We start from the raw sequence: 16,844 nt of genomic DNA, 5'->3' as shown, positions 1-16,844 counted from the left end.
GCGGTGCGGAGGGTTCCTTTCTCCAGCCACCAGGAGAGGTGACAGACCTGGCCCAGGAGAGGGGGCAGAGAGGCCAAATGGGAGAATGGGCATCCCCGAGCCCCCACTGCGGTACCTCCTCGTCCTTGCAGGGGTACCTCCACCCCCACCCCCGCGACGGGCCTCCCCGGAGCCCGTATAGGGATCTGCGCTGGAGCCCAGGCCGGCGCTCCCAGGTGTTCCCGTCGGGAAGGGGCTGTGTTGTCCGAGGCCACGGAACCCAGCACATCACCCTAGGGAGGGGGAGGCCTACCACTCACCACCCAGGGAGACCTGAAGGCGGCGAGTTGGAGGAGGCATGTTCTCCCATGCGGGGTGCACAGGTGGGGAGGGGGCTGTGAGTCCCCGCTGAGGACAACCAGGCTCCCGTGGCATTGCAGGGGCACTGGGCACACGCCAGCAGCCTGGCCCAGTGGTTCAGATTTGACTGGCTTCTGAGGAAGGGGGCCCAGGATACGTAAGCTCTGAAGGGGAGACGCTGAGCACCCAGGGGTGGAGACGTTTGGGGCTCTGTGCTGCCGTGGTGCCATGGGGGGAAGAGAGTGAACTGGGGACCTTTGGGCCTAGGAGCCAAAAAAGGCGAGCGAGCCCCAGGCTTGGAATGAGAGCCAGGGGCCAAGAGGCAAAGACCCTGGCCCTCTGAGGCCTCAGCTTCCTGCCTGCATATCAGGGCAGGCACAGTGGCGTCCTGCCTCTCGAGGCTGCCACACTCCTTGGCTAACGGCCCCTTCCTGCATCCTCCTGGCCAGCAACGCAGCACCTTTAGGTCATTTTTGTTCTGACCCTGGCCCTCCTGCCTCCCTCTTTTTTTTAACTGGTTTTTTTGTTTTGTTTTGTTTTGTTTTTTCCGGTCTTTTTTGCCATTTCTTGGGCCACTCCCACGGCATATGGAGGTTCCCAGGCTAGGGGTCGAATCGGAGCTGTAGCCACTGGCCTACGCCAGAGCCACAGCAATGGGGGGATCCGAGCTGCGTCTGCAACCTTCACCACAGCTCACAGCAACGCTAGATCCTTAACCCACTGAGCAAGGGCAGGGATGGAACCCGAAACCTCATGGTTCCCAGTCGGATTCGTTAACCACTGCGCCACGACGGGAACTCCCTGCCTCCCTCTTTAAAGGACCTCTCTGAGCATCGGGCCTACCTAGATCATCCAGGATGTTCTTCCCATCTTGAGAGCCTTAATTTTCTCAGACCTGCAAAATCCTTTTGCCCCCTAAGGCGACAAAGTCATAGATCCCAGGGATTAGCCCTTGGACATCTTTGGGGGCCATTATTCTGCGTACTGTGGGAAGATCTGGAGACTATCTGAGAAAAGCATTCCAGGCAGAGTGAGCAAAGGCCCTGAGGCAGCTACACGCCCAGCATGTCCAAGCAGGGAGGTGAAGGTGACCGGAGCGGAAGCATCAAGGGGGAGAGTGGTTAGAAATGAAGCAGCGGGAGTTCCCGTCGTGGCGCAGTGGTTAACGAATCCGACTAGGAACCATGAGGTTGCGGGTTCGATCCCTGCCCTTGCTCAGTGGGTTAACAATCCAGCGTTACCATGAGCTGTGGTGTAGGTTGCAGACGCGGCTCGGATCCTGCGTTGCTGTGGCTCTGGCGTAGGCTGGTGGCTACAGCTCCGATTGGACCCCTAGCCTGGGAACCTCCATATGCCGCGGGAGCGGCCCAAGAAATAGCAAAAAGACAAAAAAAAAAAAAGAAAAAGAAATGAAGCAGCGGGTGGGGACTGCCAAGGGCTTGTAGGCCTTGTAAGGACTTTGACCTTGACTCAGGGTTAGGCCACGGAGGGTCTGAGCAGACTGAAGTGACCTAACACTCACTTTAAAGGATGGCCCTGCCTGCTGAGTCAAGACAGGAGCAAGGGCAGAAGTGATGCAGGTGAGAGCCGAGGGTGGCCCAGGCCAGTGAAAAGGGACTGGGCTTGGGAAAGTGACACCAGCAGGACTTCCTGGCAGACTGCGTGTAGGCGGGGGCTTTGGGTTGAGCAGTTGACGGGGAGGTATTGTCACAAAGACACAGGATTGGGGAAGGTCCAGTGTTGGAGATGTGGAGCCCGAGGTGTTCGTGAAATAACCCAGGGAAGGTTTGGAGATGTATGGTCAGGCCACTCAAGATGGCTGTTCTCTTGCTCTCTCTACATCCGCTGCCCGACCTGTACCTGCTTCACCTGTACCCGCGCTCAGGACTGACCTACCTGCAGACCTGCGCAGGCCCCAGCTGCTGATTGTTTTTATCAGCGGGCTGTGAGGGGCGTGCCTTGCTGGTTTCTCTGCTAACTAGCGCGCTAACCTGAAGTCAATTCCGCCTATGACTGGCAGGCTCCCCTTCCTCTCTGGAGCAGAGCACTGCCACTGCCCTGTCCTGCCCACGCCCGCGGTGGTTCGTCGCTCCAGGACGTTGCTGCAGACATGTAAGCACCCCCATCCATTAAACCACTGCCGTATGTGTCGCTGACTCCAGGCTTCCTTCAGTCTTGTAGCCAGGCGAGCACAAGGCCTTGTAGGCCTGTGGGGTGCAGCCGACAGGAGAGGTGGCGGGATGAACGCGTCTGGGATTCTGGGAGAGCACTGGGTGGAGACTGTCGGGTGGAGTCTGGCTTGGACCTGTGTTGAAAGCCACAAGCCTGGGTGACATCTCCCAGCGAGTGAGTGTGGACGAGGAGATGGCAGGGCCAAGGACCGGGCTGGGGGCCTCCAATCTGGCATTTAAGAGGTGGAGGGGTGACCAGGGAGGCCAGAGGAAGCCCAGGACAGTGGGTGTCCTGGGAGCTGTGACAGTGTCGTGGGATGAGGGACCCCAGCGGATGCTGCTGATGGCCGGGTTCCACGAGGACTAGGAAATGACCGGCCATTTGGTGACCTGGACGCCTTCAGAGAAGAACAATTCAAACGGGGGCTGGGGTGGCAGGTCTCTGAAGCAGAGAGGAAGTGGGGTGCTGTGGGAGAGCGGGGGTGGGGGGCAGAGATGGTGGGTCTGCCCAGAGGCCCCCGCGACGCTTGGTCTGGCACAGGTGAGACTCACCAGGCGGGGAGGCAGGCCCTCCAGCCGCCCAGGTGTGGGTGGTGAGTGGGCAGCAGGCTGAAAGCAGCAGGTCAGAGACTACAGAAGGTGTGGAGGTGAGAGAGGCCAAGGGAGGTGACGGTGACTTGCAGCGGGTGACCAGACCCTGGGGTTTCAGGCAGCGGGGGGGACAAGCCCTCCAGGGGTAGGGGCCCAGGGGCCCAGCGGACTCAGGAAATCGGAGGGAGTGAGCTGGATAACAGCAGGTGCAGGCAGAGTGGCCCTCTGCTGCCACGGGGTGGCCAAGGTTTGGGGAGTGACCATGGAGGGGGCGGGGTCTTGGGGAAGCAGACGCCAGGAGTGTGGCAGGGTCAGGACGCCAAGTCACTAGAGCAGTGTGGGAGTGGCCGTGAGCCAGGAGTCGAGTCAACATCATACCAGGAGGAGGCGCCTGTGGGTACCTGCGTGGAGGGGCGGCAGGTGTGATCCCGTTAAGGGGGGAGGGGGAGAAGGCGGGGCGGGCCAGGGCCGAGGAGGGGCGTCGTCAGCGCGGCAGGACCATCTCCAGGAGGCGCAGGGATGGCAGATGGCCGGCAGGGGGCGCCAGGTCCTTGGCGGACAGAAGATTCCGGGCAGGGCCAGACCTACACTCTCAGAGGACCCATGGGGAGCCCCCAGTGAGCCGGGGCAGCCCCGGAATCTGCATTACCACCAAGTTCCCAGTGACTGCAGGCTGCCCGTCTAAGGCTCTGCTGTGACCACCTCGTTAAAACAGGAAGTGAGTGGTCTCTTGGCCAGCACCTGGGGATTCCACCTGGGTGGGCTGTGGGCAGATGCAGCAGCAGCCAGCCCCACACCCGAGTGGGGGGCCAGGACGGTGGCAGGAGTGGCCTGCAGTGGCCAGCTCAAGCTTGCCTTTTGCCATCACCATACAGCATGCACCAAATGGTGCTGATACCAAAGATTTGTGGTGCGAGCCTTTAAGAGCAAGCAAGGGGCTTCAAAGAGGGCTGGCCTCCCTGCCCACAGCGACTCCCAGGTAGAGACCCTGAGAAAGGCAGATGAGGGTGGGAGACAAACCACCAGGCAGTGCACAAGGGCTGCAGGGGGTCACAGGGCGGTGTCCCCGCCAGAGGCCCTGGCAGGGGCAGTAGGGGGCAGCCTCAACTCTGAGCCCCAGATTCAGCGTGGCGACGTAATCTGGGCACCCTCCAGGGGCCTAGACAAGGAGCCCCCTGGTCCCGGGGTCCCCTTCTAGGAGTGGACCAGTGCCTTGTGGGTGTCCAGCCCTGGGCTCAGAAAGGACTTGGGGAAGGTGTCACATCCAAGAATGTTTGGTGAGGCTGGGGTCGGGCGGGCAGATGGGCCTGGGGTGGCAGCAGGACCAGCCAGTGGATCTGACAGACAAAAAATGGGCTGGCTCTGCCCCCTCCAGGACCTGGCTCTGCCTCTGTTCCGGCACCAGCCTGGTAGCACAGAAGCCAAGGCGGGGCGGGGTGGGGGGTGCTGAGTGCCCAGCAGCCCCAGGGTGCGGTTTTACTTTTTATTTTTGAAAGTCCCTGAGTGGCTGGCAGTTTGGGAGGCCAGGCTGGGGAATGGGGAGCCCATGGAGCCAGCCAGGACCCTGTGCAGCCAGCCACTGGCCTGGTGTTGGGGGGGGCAGTGCCAGGGGGGGAGGGCGATGCCACCAGAGGACGGGGTATGGCTGCCCCGCCCCCACCCTGTCATGCCTCCAGAAGGGAGGCCACCTCTTCTGCCCCGTGACTCATCTTCTGGGGGGAGGGCCCCCTTCCTTACAGCACCCAGGGCAGCGGATGGAGGGCTCGGGGCTGCCCAGTTCCCGTAAGGCCTCCTGGACCTGCTTCCTCTTCTGCGGCAGCAGAACGTCCTCCTCCCTCAGCTGCGCTAGAGGAAAGGTCGAGGTGCTGCTGGCCGGGCCTCTCCTGATGCCCCCCTGCCCACCCCGGGCTCCCCCTCGCTCAGATGGAGGCCTCTGCCCCACCCCGCCCTGAGCGCCTCGGCTCTGCTGTCTCTGCTCTGGCCCTGCCCCGTGCGGGGACGGTTTGTGATCAAGCAAGGGTCCCAACTCCGACGCGGGCTCCACCTGCTGTGGTCACACCTGTGTCCCAGGGCCCTGCCAGCCCTGTGAGGAGGCGCTGCCAGGCGCTGGGGGCGGCTCTGGGGCCCTGGGTCCACACGCTGCCGGGGGCAGAGGCTCCTGTGACTCAGGCAGGCAGGAAGGAGGCCCACGGCCTCTGCCCACAGGTGGCAGCAGTTCCGCTGCCGTACGCCCCCCATGCCTCCACAGAGCGGGGTGCTGAGGCGAGTCTGGGGGAGCCAGGCTGTGTGATGGCAAGGGGCACTCCCTCTCCCCCACGGTCCCAGTCACTGCCCACCCCTCCGGGGCACTGCCGTGGAAACCGCGCTGCTGACTCAGGGCGTGCAAAGCTGGCCGGGTCAGGCCCCAGTGAGGAAGAGGCCCTCTGCCGCCCCTTTGGGGGTGCTGAGTGTGGGTGTCTGGTGGGGGTGGGGCAGGAAGGGGAAGGCACTCTTCAAACCACTGGGCCTTGGGCCATGTGGAGAGGGCTAAGCTTGGAGCAGAGGGAGCCCCAGGTCCTGGCACGTCCCCTGGGGGTGGCAGCCGGAGGGAGCGGGGAGGAGGGGGTGGTGTGTGGGCTTGGTTTGAGGAAGAGGAAGTGAGGGCTCCCCCCCACCGCCCCCCGCGGCCACCGGGCGGGGGAGGGGATTCCCCAGCGGCCCCTCCCCACTCCCACCGTCACAAAGGCTGGATTTGAGGAAGAAAGGGCCTCGAGCTGGGTTCAGAAAACAGGGCAGAACAAATCCTCCTCCAGAGCTGAAGGCGTGGGGGTGGGGTGAGCCTGGGACCCAGGGCCCCCTGGCCTCAGCGTTTGGACTCTCCACCAGCCCAGAGGCCCAAGCTTGGGCATCACCCGCTCTGAGCCTCAGTTTCCTCCTCTGTAAAGTGGGTTAAGAGTATGAGCTTGGGAGCGGGAAGAAGCCAGGCAAGGAGGTGCCAGGCCAAGCCGCTGCCAGCCCCTGTCCTCCTGCAGGAAGGGCTGGACTCCCTGGCAGCTTTCCAGGGCCAGGCTGGCACAGACTGGGGCTTCAGAGCCTTAGAGCTGCTTGTCTGGGTGAGGTTCCCCTACAGCCAAGGGGGCCCTGGGGTGGCCACACCTCCCAGGCCACTGCAAGTTATTTTTCCTTTTTTGCCCCCCCACCCCCACCCCGTGGCATATGGAGTTCCCCGGCCGGGGATCAGATCCAAGCCACAGTTGCAACCCACACTGCCGCTGGGGTAATGCCGGATCCTTTAACCCACTGTGCTGGGTTGGGGACCGGACCTGCATCCTGGCGCTGCAGAGATGCCGCCGATTTCACTGCACTACAGAGGGAACTCCAAGTTACTATTCTGATGGCACATGTTCCCTTCCCGCAATAGTAGGCTGGAGCGGAGAGGGGCCTACCCACCTCCCCCACGAGAGTGCAAACAGGCCCCCAGCCTCCCTGGAGCCACCTCTCACAAACCTGCACGCTGGTCCAAGTTCCAGCCAAGACCAGGACCCCCGTTGTCCCAAAGAGCATCTTTATTCACAGCAAAGGACGTCACCATAGCAACACACTTGAATTCCCTGAGAACTTTTCCCTTATTCACTTTCCTAGCTGTGTCTTTGCAGAAAGAAAAACAGAAGACAAAACACACCCCACGGGCCAGGTGTGCGGAGCTGGGCTGGTGGGAGTCGGGCTATGCAGGAGGTGGGCGGGGAGAGGCCAGGGGCCACGACATATAAATACACAGCGTGTTAGACATTGCCATCCGCTTTAACACAAAAATTATCCCAAGTTTGGCTTCTGCTTTTTCTGATCCACAGAAAAGATAAAATAACACCCTCCCCCAGCCCCGAAAACAAAGACAAAAACACCCTACTTTTTACCCAGCCCCTTTCCAAAAACAAGCACAGTAAAAAATACTGTCACAATATTTACAGACACACCCACTATGGGCGACTTTCTCTCTACTTGGGAGAGGAGATAAAACCCTCAGCTGACTCCCCATCACAAAGGGAAGAGGGCTGAGAGGCCAGGGAAGACCCCTGCCCGGACAGCGCTGCACTTCACCCAGTGGCAAGACCACCGCGGCTGCTGTTCCTCTGAGCCACGGTGCCCAGGCCAGAGCTCGGGAGTGGGCAGGGGGCTCGGGCCACACCTCCCAAGACCCAGCTTCCTGGCCCTGAGCCTGGTGAGTGGTCCTGGGGGCTCTGAGGCAGACGCAGGACCCCAGGGTGCAAGTGCCCGCAGAGGCAGGCCTGTGCTCAGCAGGAAGAAAAGGCGCGTGCACATCTGGTCCCCATGCTGCCCCAAAGACCCCAGAGTCATAATAAAACCGCTGTCCGAGGTCACTGTGACTTAACAATCCTCCCGGGGTGGAGCAGGGAAAGACAGCCGGGACCGGGCCTGCCCTCGGCAGAGCAGAGCTGCCCAGCAGTCTGCTGCACGGACGGGCACACGGTACACACACAGGCACAGCCCTGGGAGAGCCTCAAATGCCAAGGCCAGGGCGGCACAACAGGGGTCCCCGGGCCCTTTGGATACCAGGGGTGCCCAGGGACCGGGTTTCAGCCATAATGGCTAGAAGATGGCAGTGTGGGGACACCAGGGTGTGTCCGGGTACAGGTGGCAGTGGATGGAGCGGAACCTGTGGGGACAGAGTGGGGGGCTGGTCTGTGGGGGGTGGGGGTGCTGAGTTCACAGCGCGGGGGCAGGGGCCCTCCTCCACCCGCGCAGGCTCCTGGGGGCACTGCTGAGTCATGCTGCTTGGCGGCAGCAGACCCCCAGGGGACCCTACAGAAGCCCCGCCCCTACCTGGGCCTCAGGTTCCTCACCTGGATGGGTCCGCCTCCACTGAGAAAGGTCCCTTAATGTGGACGGCATTCCGCTTGTTTTCAAACATGCCATAGCTCAAGGTCACCTGCAGGGAGAGGGACAGAGTGATGCCAGGAGGGATCCCAGTGCCTCCCCCTCCGCCCGGCTCTGCCCACGGCTCGGAATGAGGGAACAGCCTTGCCTTCCGCCCACCCTCGGACCAAGGAAGATCCACGCTCCCACTGCCCACACCCCCGGGGAGTAAAAGTCCACAGGGGCTTCGGCCGGGGCTGGCAGTGTCATTAGCTGTGACCAGAATCTCTGTGGACACAGGGGAGACCCAAAAAGCAGAGCAGGGGTCCCGCTGAAGGCAGAGGCGGGAAGGATGGACAACAGGACTTAGGCGGGGGCGCACCGGTAGAGGGATCCATGTGTGGGTGGCAACCGGCGGTAGGGTCTTTGGTGACCTATTTAACACAGCGGTACCACCTTCCTCTCCCCCCCACCTTCCCCCCCTCCTCTCCCACCCCATTTCACTCCTCTGTCCCGGCTGCCCCTTCCTTCCTCTTCCAGCTGCTGCTTTGCTCAGTCCCAAGTCCCTTCCCAGGCCCCCGGGAGGCGCACCTGCTCATGGAGCTCGGAGGTGGGCACCTGCTGCAGGTTCTCCAGGTGGGAGTGGAAGAGCCCACTGCGGATGAGGGGCACGCCCAGCAGAGCCTCCACGATGTAGCCGATGGTACAGTCGTCCGGCAGCCGGATCCGCTCGGCCGTGCTCATGAAGTGGCCTCCGCTGCGGGAGGGAAGGACCAGGGGGCCAGAGTGAGCAGAAGTGGGGGGCTGGGCGGGACCCCGCCAGACAGAATGTCACACGGAGCGCTTGGTCAAGCTCCGGGAGGAGGCGGACATGCCCAGCGGAGCTCGCAGCCCCGTCTGTGTCCCTCACACGCTCTGGCGCCTGGCTGCTCCCCCCCACCTGAGCCACAGGACGGCCCCCTCCTCCACTCCAGCCTGATGATTCTCTGCAAGGAGGGGGTTACCAGGTGCAGGAAGGGGTCCTCCCCGACCTGGGTGCTGACCACCCTAGTGACCGGTGGGCGGTGGTGGGTCAGCCCAACCTGCCCGTGCACCACTGCTGCTGGGAAGATGAACCAAGCCAGGCCCCTCGGTGTGGTGACCTTGCCACGTGGGGCGGGCCCACCTGTGCCCCAGTGCACTCACCTGGCCCATGGGCTCATCTTCAGGGCCAGCCCTCGGCTGATGCAGAAGCCTGCCCCGCCGGTGGCAAACCAGAAGTGGACCGGCCGCTGTGGGAGGGGGAGCGTGGTGAGACTCCCAGACCCCACTGCCAGGCTGTGGGGGGCCGCCGCCCCTCCAACCCCCGCGGCACAGGCCTGTGTGTCTGGAACACTCACCACCTTGGTCTCGCTGACCCTCTCCGTGGCCTGGATGGGCCTGTCCAGGCTGGGCTTGCCCAGGTAGATGTCCTGTGTGTGCGGGTAACTGGCCAGCAGCCTCAGCAAGGCCCGCACGTTCACGTAGTTATCATCATCCACGTGGCAGAACCACCTGGCAAGAGGCAGGCCGTCAGGGCGCCGTGCGGGGGCGGAGCGGGCTGGGGGGGGGGGGGGCGCAGCCGGGGCAGGAGCCCTGCGAGGGGACGGGGACACCGCTGGGCCCCAGCCAAAGGCCGGCACTCACTTTCTCCCGGATTCGATGAAGCGGTCGTACTCCACGGCCATCTTGCAGGACAGCGCCTGGCGGCTGTGGGCGGCCGAGCAGTTAGTATTGACCACGTTGCCTGCGGACAAGGGGAGGGGCTGTGAGTGGGTCCCAGCCGATGGCGAGAGAGCCGCCGGGGCCTGGGCTCACACAGCAGGTCCCCGGAGAGCAGAGCAAGGTAAGGGGGTGGCAGTCGGTCAAGCTGGGCGAGCAACAGCGGGCCTCCCGACTCAGCCCCTCGCAGGAGCGGGACCCGGGCCTGGCGAGCCCCCCGCCCCCCCAGCCTAGCCCCTCCCAGGCGCCGCGCCCCGCCCCGCCCCGCCCCCGCCCATTCAGGCAGCTTTTCCCAGCACCAGCCACCTGTTGCCGCCACAGCAGCTCAAAGGGCCCTGGGAGCTGAAAGGGCCTCATTTGCATGAAAATTGGGGGGGCGAGTGGGGGGGCGGGGCCATGAGCAAACCCGTTGAGTAAACTGCCCTCCCAGGCCCGTGGCCTCGGTGACCTCTCCAGAGGGGAGGGTTTCCAGGAGGTGGAGCCCCCCTCCCTCCCCACACGCAGGGCTCACCCGTGCGCTTGGCCAGGGCTTCGTCTTCCCCGTCGGTGAAAATGAACGTCTGCAGGGAGAAATACGGCCTTGAACAGGCAGTCACAGTGGGGTCCAGGGCTGGGCACCCTGTGGCTTCACAGGACCCTCCGTGGCGCCCACGCCCCACCCTTCTCTGAGCCTCAATTTCCCCACGGGCAGCATGGGGCTCGAGTGCCCAGCCTGAGGAGACGTGGGCCAGGGGCTCAGGAAGAACCCCCTCTCCACCTGGGCAGCTGGGCCCAAGGTCACCTGGCAGCTGTGCCCGCACGAGCCAGGTGGGGCGCCCCGCCCACCCGCCAGGTAACCGGCTCCCCGCCCGCCCCACGCACCTGGCGGGGCACACACCCTTATTGACACAGTGGCCGGCCTCTGGGAGGGGCAGAGGGCGGTGGGGGGACAGGCGGAGGAGGTTGGCTTTGGGAAGCCAAGTCTCAATCAGTCGGGGACAAAGGCTTTTGCTGGGCGGCTGCCAAGCCCTGGCGGACAAAGGGCCCGGAGGGAGGGTGAATCACCAGGCATTGTCCGCCAGCTTTGTCCTGGGCCGCGCGAGGCAGGGGAACTCGGCCGCGTTAAGCGGGAGTGGCCGCGCAGCGCATTACCATACAGCTGGCCTGGTTAACTGGGCCGGGCTGGGCACAAGGTCCGGCGGGCAGAGGTGCAGCCACAGCCTGCAGAGTCCCCCGGGCTGGGCCCTCAAGCTGAGGCCCCCCGCACCCTGGCCGTGTGACCAGCCAGCAGAGCCGGTCACTTTCACTGAGCCAAAGCATCCTCCAGGGTTCTAACGAGACTCCAACGGTCAGCAAGGTCGAGGCAGGAAACCGCACCTGCTCCAGTGCAGGGATCGGCGCCCCCAACGCCCCGCCCGCTGCTCAGGCAAGGAAACTCGGGCGCGCAGACCGGCCTCCCTCAAGGCCACATCAAGGCTCCACCTGTGCCAGCACAGGGCTACCTCTGCCAGGATCGCTCCGCGGAAGCGGGCGGGCGGTGGGGGGGCAATGAGGAGGGGCCCGGAGCTGCCGGCGCCCGCCTGGGCCCGTCGGCACACGGGGAGGAATGTTCCTTCCTCTGCCCGGCCCGCCCAGCGCGTGCCACCCCGTGCACCCAGGCGTGGCTGAGTGCAAAGCCAGGGGCCCGGGAGAGGGTGCTCTGAGCACAGGCCGCAGGAGACCCCCCACCTCCTCGCCCACCAGGGCTCGGTCTCCTTCTGGGAACAAAAAGGTCCAAGGTTAGGTCCAGCATGTGCAGGTCTGGCACACATTACACACCCGGGGACCTGGGGGCCGCTCTCGACTGGCAGCCCCAGCTCCTTGCCTGGCCGGACCCCACACCTGGGCACACGCTGGGCAGAGGCAACAAGCCGGGTGAGCCCAGACAGAGCTAAGCGGGTGGCAGACTCCTTCCTCACCCTTTCGGCACATGCACCCTCTCCTTCCAGAGCAGACACCCCAGGGCGGCCCGCACGCACAGACTCGCATCCAGCCCCCCACCTGCTCCCCAGCACCTCAGCCCAGGAATGCTGTGGGAGGCTGAGGCCGGCCCGTGCAGACGCCCTGTTGCCGCCACTGGATTAAAAGGAAAATGCTTTCTTAATGAGATCAAGCGAGGCCTGTTCTCCCGCGCTTTGGTGGTGTCCTAAAAACCCAGCCCCAGGCTACGGAGATTAAAGTCACCTTTGTTCAGAGAGCAGCACTAGGAGGCGGAGGCGTGGGGCTGCGGGGGTGTGAGGGTGCCGGGCCTCCTGTCTCCCCACGGCAGAGCAACCAGGAGAGGAGGGGATGGGCTGCCTGCCGTGGGCCTCCCCGGCTGCTCAGGCCTCAGTTTCCCCCCCTGTGCAACGGGGTAACCAGGGCTCACAGGTGCCCCCTTCTTTCATCTAACAGCCCTGGGAGGAGGACAGGTTAACCGCCAAGTGCACAAGTGGGGAAACTGAGGCCCTGAAAGGCACACCCTGAGACGGAGCTGGTACCAGTCCACCCCAGCCGTGCCCTCCAGGGACCAAGACCACCCCCCCATCCCGCCCTCCCCACTTCCCTGACGATGACAGGGCTGGAGGAGGAAGAGCGGGGCAGCGAGGGCAGCAGGGCTGCCTGAGGACGGGCGGGGGGACACCCACAGGAAGCAGCATTGTTCCTGGAGCTGCGATTCAAAGAAACACAGGATGCCAAGCTCTCCCCCCAACTATTGTGGCCGCTGTGGTGGCAGCCGCGGCAGCCTGGCCCACTGCTGGGAGGGATGGGGGAGGAACGTGTGGGCCAAAGCCCAGCCCCTCATCCTAGAACTTCAAGGCCTGTCATGGTCCGGCCTCTGCTGACCGCCCCCCACCCAAGTCACTCCAGTTGCTGGAAGCTTCTTGCACACACCGCCCCCCCCCCACCAGGCTTGTGCTCAAGATGCCCAATTGCCCTTTCTGGGCATTTTCTATTCTCAGTCTAGCTCAAATGGCACCTCCTCCAGGAAGTCCCCCCTTCCCCGACGTGGGTCAGATGCCCACTTTCAGCTCGCACAGCCTCTCTGGGTTTCCCCCGCTGCAGCCCTGACTTCCTTGAGTCTCCCCCATTAGACTGGCTCTGAATCACTGAACAAGGTTGGGAAAGAAGGACCCTCCGCTGAAACAGTTTCAAGGACCCCTGCCCCCATACACTCTAAGAGGGGCTCTTGCTTGCGGTGACACATGAACTGATCAACCATCAGGGACAGGGACAGACTCCGCCTCTCCTGGGTGGGGTCGGCTGGCAAGAAGGACACGTGAGTGGCCCTTCACTGGGGAGCTCAGGGTCCAGGGACGTGATGGTCCCCGCTCTGACTGAGAGTGCCCCCTGGCTCACTCCCCACATCTCCAGGTTTTGCTAGTCCTCTTTGCCAACCCCCTATTGGCAGGGCAATGCTTGCCCCATTTCAGAGTCTCGGAGGAGACTGAGGGTCAGAGAGGCCCCAGGTCTTGCCCACGGTCACCTAGCTTGACTGAGACCACCTGAGCCCCACTGACCATATCCCCTTTGCTGGACAAAGCCTCCAGGGTTCAAAAAGAGAGGTGCTCAGAGCTGATGGCAGCCCAGAGGGGGCTGAACACTGGCAAAGGTCACACAGCAGGGAGGCAGAGTTCTAGGGGGTGGTGCCTGGCTCAGTGACTGTGCCCCACAAGTGCTGTGACTCGGGGACATGGGGGGGGGCACAGGCCCTCATCGCCAGGCAACCTGAGTGGCCAGCACGCCGGCGGCGGTTCCCATGGAGCACATAGCTGCACACAAGAGGCCGGACGCCTTTCTCCACTGGAGAAAGGGGCTTTGTTACCTTGCCCAAGCGGCCGGCGTGAGAGCCGCCCGGCGCTGGGAATCCTAACGGCCCCGGCAGCCAAACAAAACCCTCGGCCCCCGCGGCCCCCTCCCACCAGCCTGCTGAGCCCCTGGGAAAGGGACGCTGTGTTCCCGGGAGGCTGCCACGGGGTTTCCAGGGCCCCCTCCCCACGCTTGGACCAGATAGGATCCTGCCCCTCGGTCCCCATCATGACCTCACCAGAGCCCTGCCCCCAAAGAGGGCTCAGCCAGGCCAGAAGATCCCCAGACCTCAGGGGTGTAAACAAAGAGGAAGAGGGGTGGGGTATTCTCCAAGCCCTCACCCCAGTGAAGGGTCCTTCGCCCTCACCCCAAATGCCCAGCTGGTCCCTTGAATCTCCCAGCTCAGGGATGTTCCCCTCACCCCCACCCCTCCCCAAGCAGGGCTCACACTCTGCCCTGGTCCTGCCCCAACCCAACCGTCCTGCTGCAGCCAGAGGGCGATTTTCAAAGTGGGGTGTGTCTTTATTATGTGTGTGTAGGAAGTTGATGCTTGACTAGGATGTGCAAAAGGTTCCAGGCTCTAGAGACTTCTGCGCTGTGGAGAGAGGGCCCCCCAACCCAGAAACCTTTCTTTCTCTTGAGATGTACTCCCCAGGGCCCACCCATGCCCACCCCCCAACTCCGGAATACCGTCAATAATGACTTGTCCCCATCCCATGGGGGACGGGACTGGCCCTGTGCTCCGGGGACCTAACCTAAACAGTCAGGATCTCCTGGCCTGGCTGAGTCCTGTTTTGGGTCCTGGGTGGATGCCCCATGCAGAATCTGCTTTGGGAGGTTTGGGGAGTGTAATTCCCTATAAATGCATTCCAATGTTTGAGGAGCAAGAAGCACCACAGTGCACCAGCCCCAGCAACTGGTGCCTGGGGTAGGGTCCGTGCAGGCCACTCAGGGCCCTGGAAGTTGGGGTGGGGGGACCAGATACCCACTCCACTTCCACAACTGTATGGGGAGAGTGGCCACACCAGGCAAACTAGGCTGTAGGTGGATGGACTGGCATCACTGGCCCCCACACAGTTCCAGTGGCTGGACAGAGATGCAGCCTGGTGCCCACAGGATGCTGCCACCAGCTGGACAAGAGGGCACCTCGTCCCCTGCCCACCTGCCCAGGCCTCGGGGGCTCACCATCTCCTTGTGGCGGGAGATCCATGTCTCCAGCAGCAGGTCGAGACGCGCGCGGTGAAACTTCTTGGTGGTCTTGACCGCGATGAAGACGTCGTGCGGCGCGAGTGGCTCCAGGGGCCGAGGAAGGCCGTCGGCAGGGCGGTGGACGCCCCCGGGCGGTGAGCCCGCGTCTCGACGAGCGCGGGTCAGCAGGCTGAAGTACTCGGACAGACTGTGCACCTCGCGGACTAGCGCTGGCGCAGCCGCCGCCTCCAGCCCGGTCGCCGGGGCCGCCCCCGAAGGGCCCGCCAGGCTCCGCAGCGCGCGCCGACCGCGCTCAGCGGGTACCGGGGGCGGCGGCGGGTCGGCCGTGAGCACCAGCAGGCAGGCGAGCAGCGCGCCCGCCAGCGCCAGCAGCAGGCGTCGGCCGCAGCGCTTGAGCATGGTGGGGTGGCGGCCGCGCGGAGCGCCCTACCCCGCGCGCCCTGCCCCGCACACCAGCGTAGAGGACCTAGCGTCCAGCGGCACCGACAGCAAGGAACTGCCCTCGCCCCGGGCTCTTAAACCTCCTCGGGGTGGCTCCGCCCCCTGAGGGCGGGGGATGGCCTTAGGCCCCGCCCTCTGCGCGAGTTCACTGGCTCCCGGACCCTGGGGCGGGGCCTCACCGGGTTACCCCCCGACGCCCGGCAGCGCCCACGTGGGGCCGCAGCTGGGGTCTGGGAACTGCAGGGCGGGCGCCGTGGGCTCCCGCCCCCTGTGCGCACGTGCACGCCGGGCCCCGCCTGGATCGCCCCCAGCAGGCCGCCGGGGGGCGTGGGGATTTGGGCCTGCCCCGCCCCAGTGACTCTGAAGGGGAAACCCGAGCGCCGGCTGGAGCCGTACTGGGCTTCTGGCTGGCAGAGGGGCGCGCCCTCGGCGCTGTGACTGGGATTCTGGGACAGGGACTTAGGGCTCAATCGACGCGCGGGGGCCGTCCTTACTTCCTCGCTGTGCACTTCCCCTCCCCAAACCCAGCTTCCTACCACAGGGACGGTGCCAGCCAAGTCACAGGGTCTGCACCTGCGTAGAGCAGCGCGCTCCAGGTAACAGGGTCTGCACCTGCGGAGACCTGCGCTCTCGGTGCAGAGCAGCTGTTATTAATATCGAGAAGGAACTTAGTCACCTGAGCACGAGGTTCCAGGGAGAAAGCACCTTATAAATTCCCTCCCTAGGCCTCGAGCTAATTTCCTCGTCACGGCCCCACGTCGGGGGGGTGGGCGGGGGACTGGTCCCCAGAAATCCTTGGGCGCCCAGGGTGAGAAGAAACCGATAGCGCCCCTCGTCGCGCGGGATGAAAGGCGGCCTTCTGTCCCATTTGGTCCTTCTCCGCTCGGGCCAGATGTGGCCCAGCTGTGCCCCGCCCCGCCTCCCCGGCACACGGCGGCCCCCGGCCCCCGGCCCTTCCCACGGGCCGGGCCGGCCCACCGCACGAGCTGGGGCGACAGGAATGCGTGCCGGCTGCTCAGGTTGAGGGTGAGGGGCGAGGAAGTGGCCAAGGGCCCCATGCCGAGAAATTCAAGTCTTAGCCCCTGCCTGCAGCCGCTTCCGGAAGCGCAGCTAGGGGTGGCTCTCCGCTTGGCTGCTCCTCGTCCCCTTCCCTTCCCTCCTCAGCTCCTCCCCATCCCTCCTAAGCAGCCTCCCAGCGACCACCGTGGCTTAACCAGTCCCCCGCTTATGGCTCACTCTGCCCGGTGGCCGTGGGCTTCACAGCAGCTCCCCTTTCGTGGTCCCGCTCCCTCCACCTGAATGTCCACCGCTGAAGAACGGGAACACAGTAGGTGCTCTATAAAGATTTACTGTGTGAATGTCTGGTCCAGTTTCCAGACTTGCGCCCAGGGGGCCTGGCCCATTTGTTCTTCGGGCCCCTGCCCCTCTGATGGGGCGTTGGGGAGTGAGAGTTCCCAGGCCTCTTCCTGTACCCGCCTCCGAGGTAATTAGCAGGCACCACCTCAGGCAGGCAGATGCCAGAGCAGATGGTGCTACTGGGTCCAAGTGACAAGACTCCCATAGAGTCACCTCCTGCCATAAACCCCTCCCCCATCAGCCAGAGCCCAGCCTGGGAGCCTTTAGTCAGCTGAAGGGGTGGGGGTGGGCAGGGGAGAAATGGACCTGAAGGCTGGCAGACGGTCAGCTCCAGCC

General features: G+C 64.1%; 1 protein-coding gene and 1 long non-coding RNA gene across 3 annotated transcripts; one reads left to right on the top strand and one right to left on the bottom strand.

Annotated features, from left to right (window-relative positions):
- Window positions 1–1,747: 1,747 nt before the first annotated feature.
- Window positions 1,748–2,495, top strand: LOC110259834 (uncharacterized). Its single transcript, XR_014840036.1, has 2 exons — window positions 1,748–1,919; window positions 2,225–2,495. It is a non-coding gene; the product is annotated as an uncharacterized LOC110259834 (long non-coding RNA).
- A 2,075-nt stretch (window positions 2,496–4,570) lies between these two features.
- On the bottom strand, window positions 4,571–15,201 carry LFNG (LFNG O-fucosylpeptide 3-beta-N-acetylglucosaminyltransferase). 2 transcript variants are annotated; one of them, XM_085016392.1, is made up of 8 exons: window positions 14,688–15,201; window positions 10,207–10,255; window positions 9,621–9,720; window positions 9,335–9,488; window positions 9,141–9,226; window positions 8,547–8,712; window positions 7,943–8,028; window positions 4,571–4,941 (listed from the first exon to the last, which is right to left on the bottom strand). In XM_085016392.1, the coding sequence occupies exons 1-8, from the start codon at window positions 15,108–15,110 to the stop codon at window positions 4,938–4,940; spliced, it is 1,068 nt and encodes a 355-aa protein (XP_084872518.1). In that variant the 5' UTR covers window positions 15,111–15,201; the 3' UTR covers window positions 4,571–4,937. The 2 variants fall into 2 exon arrangements, with proteins under 2 accessions (XP_084872518.1, XP_020941660.1); XM_021086001.2 differs by lacking the exon at window positions 4,571–4,941 and adding an exon at window positions 6,629–7,755.
- Window positions 15,202–16,844: the final 1,643 nt, after the last annotated feature.

This window comes from Sus scrofa, chromosome 3 (assembly GCF_054392235.1).
Source record: "Sus scrofa isolate SSC_HxYL_T2T_F1_AM1 chromosome 3, Sscrofa_HxYL_maternal_Yorkshire_Landrace_v2.0, whole genome shotgun sequence".
Lineage (NCBI taxonomy): Eukaryota > Metazoa > Chordata > Mammalia > Artiodactyla > Suidae > Sus > Sus scrofa.
Note: the sequence above shows the minus strand (reverse complement) of the source record. Positions and strands in the feature narration are given on the sequence as shown.

Coding starts and splice junctions, on each gene's coding strand:
- LFNG (XM_021086001.2), bottom strand. CDS start 15,110: ATGCTCAAGCGCTGCGGCCGACGCCTGCTGCTGGCGCTGGCGGGCGCG. Junction 10,256..14,687: donor TCTCCCGCCACAAGGAGATG/GTGAGCCCCCGA, acceptor TTCTCCCTGCAG/ACGTTCATTTTCACCGACGG. Junction 9,721..10,206: donor AGCCCTGGCCAAGCGCACGG/GTGAGCCCTGCG, acceptor CCTTGTCCGCAG/GCAACGTGGTCAATACTAAC.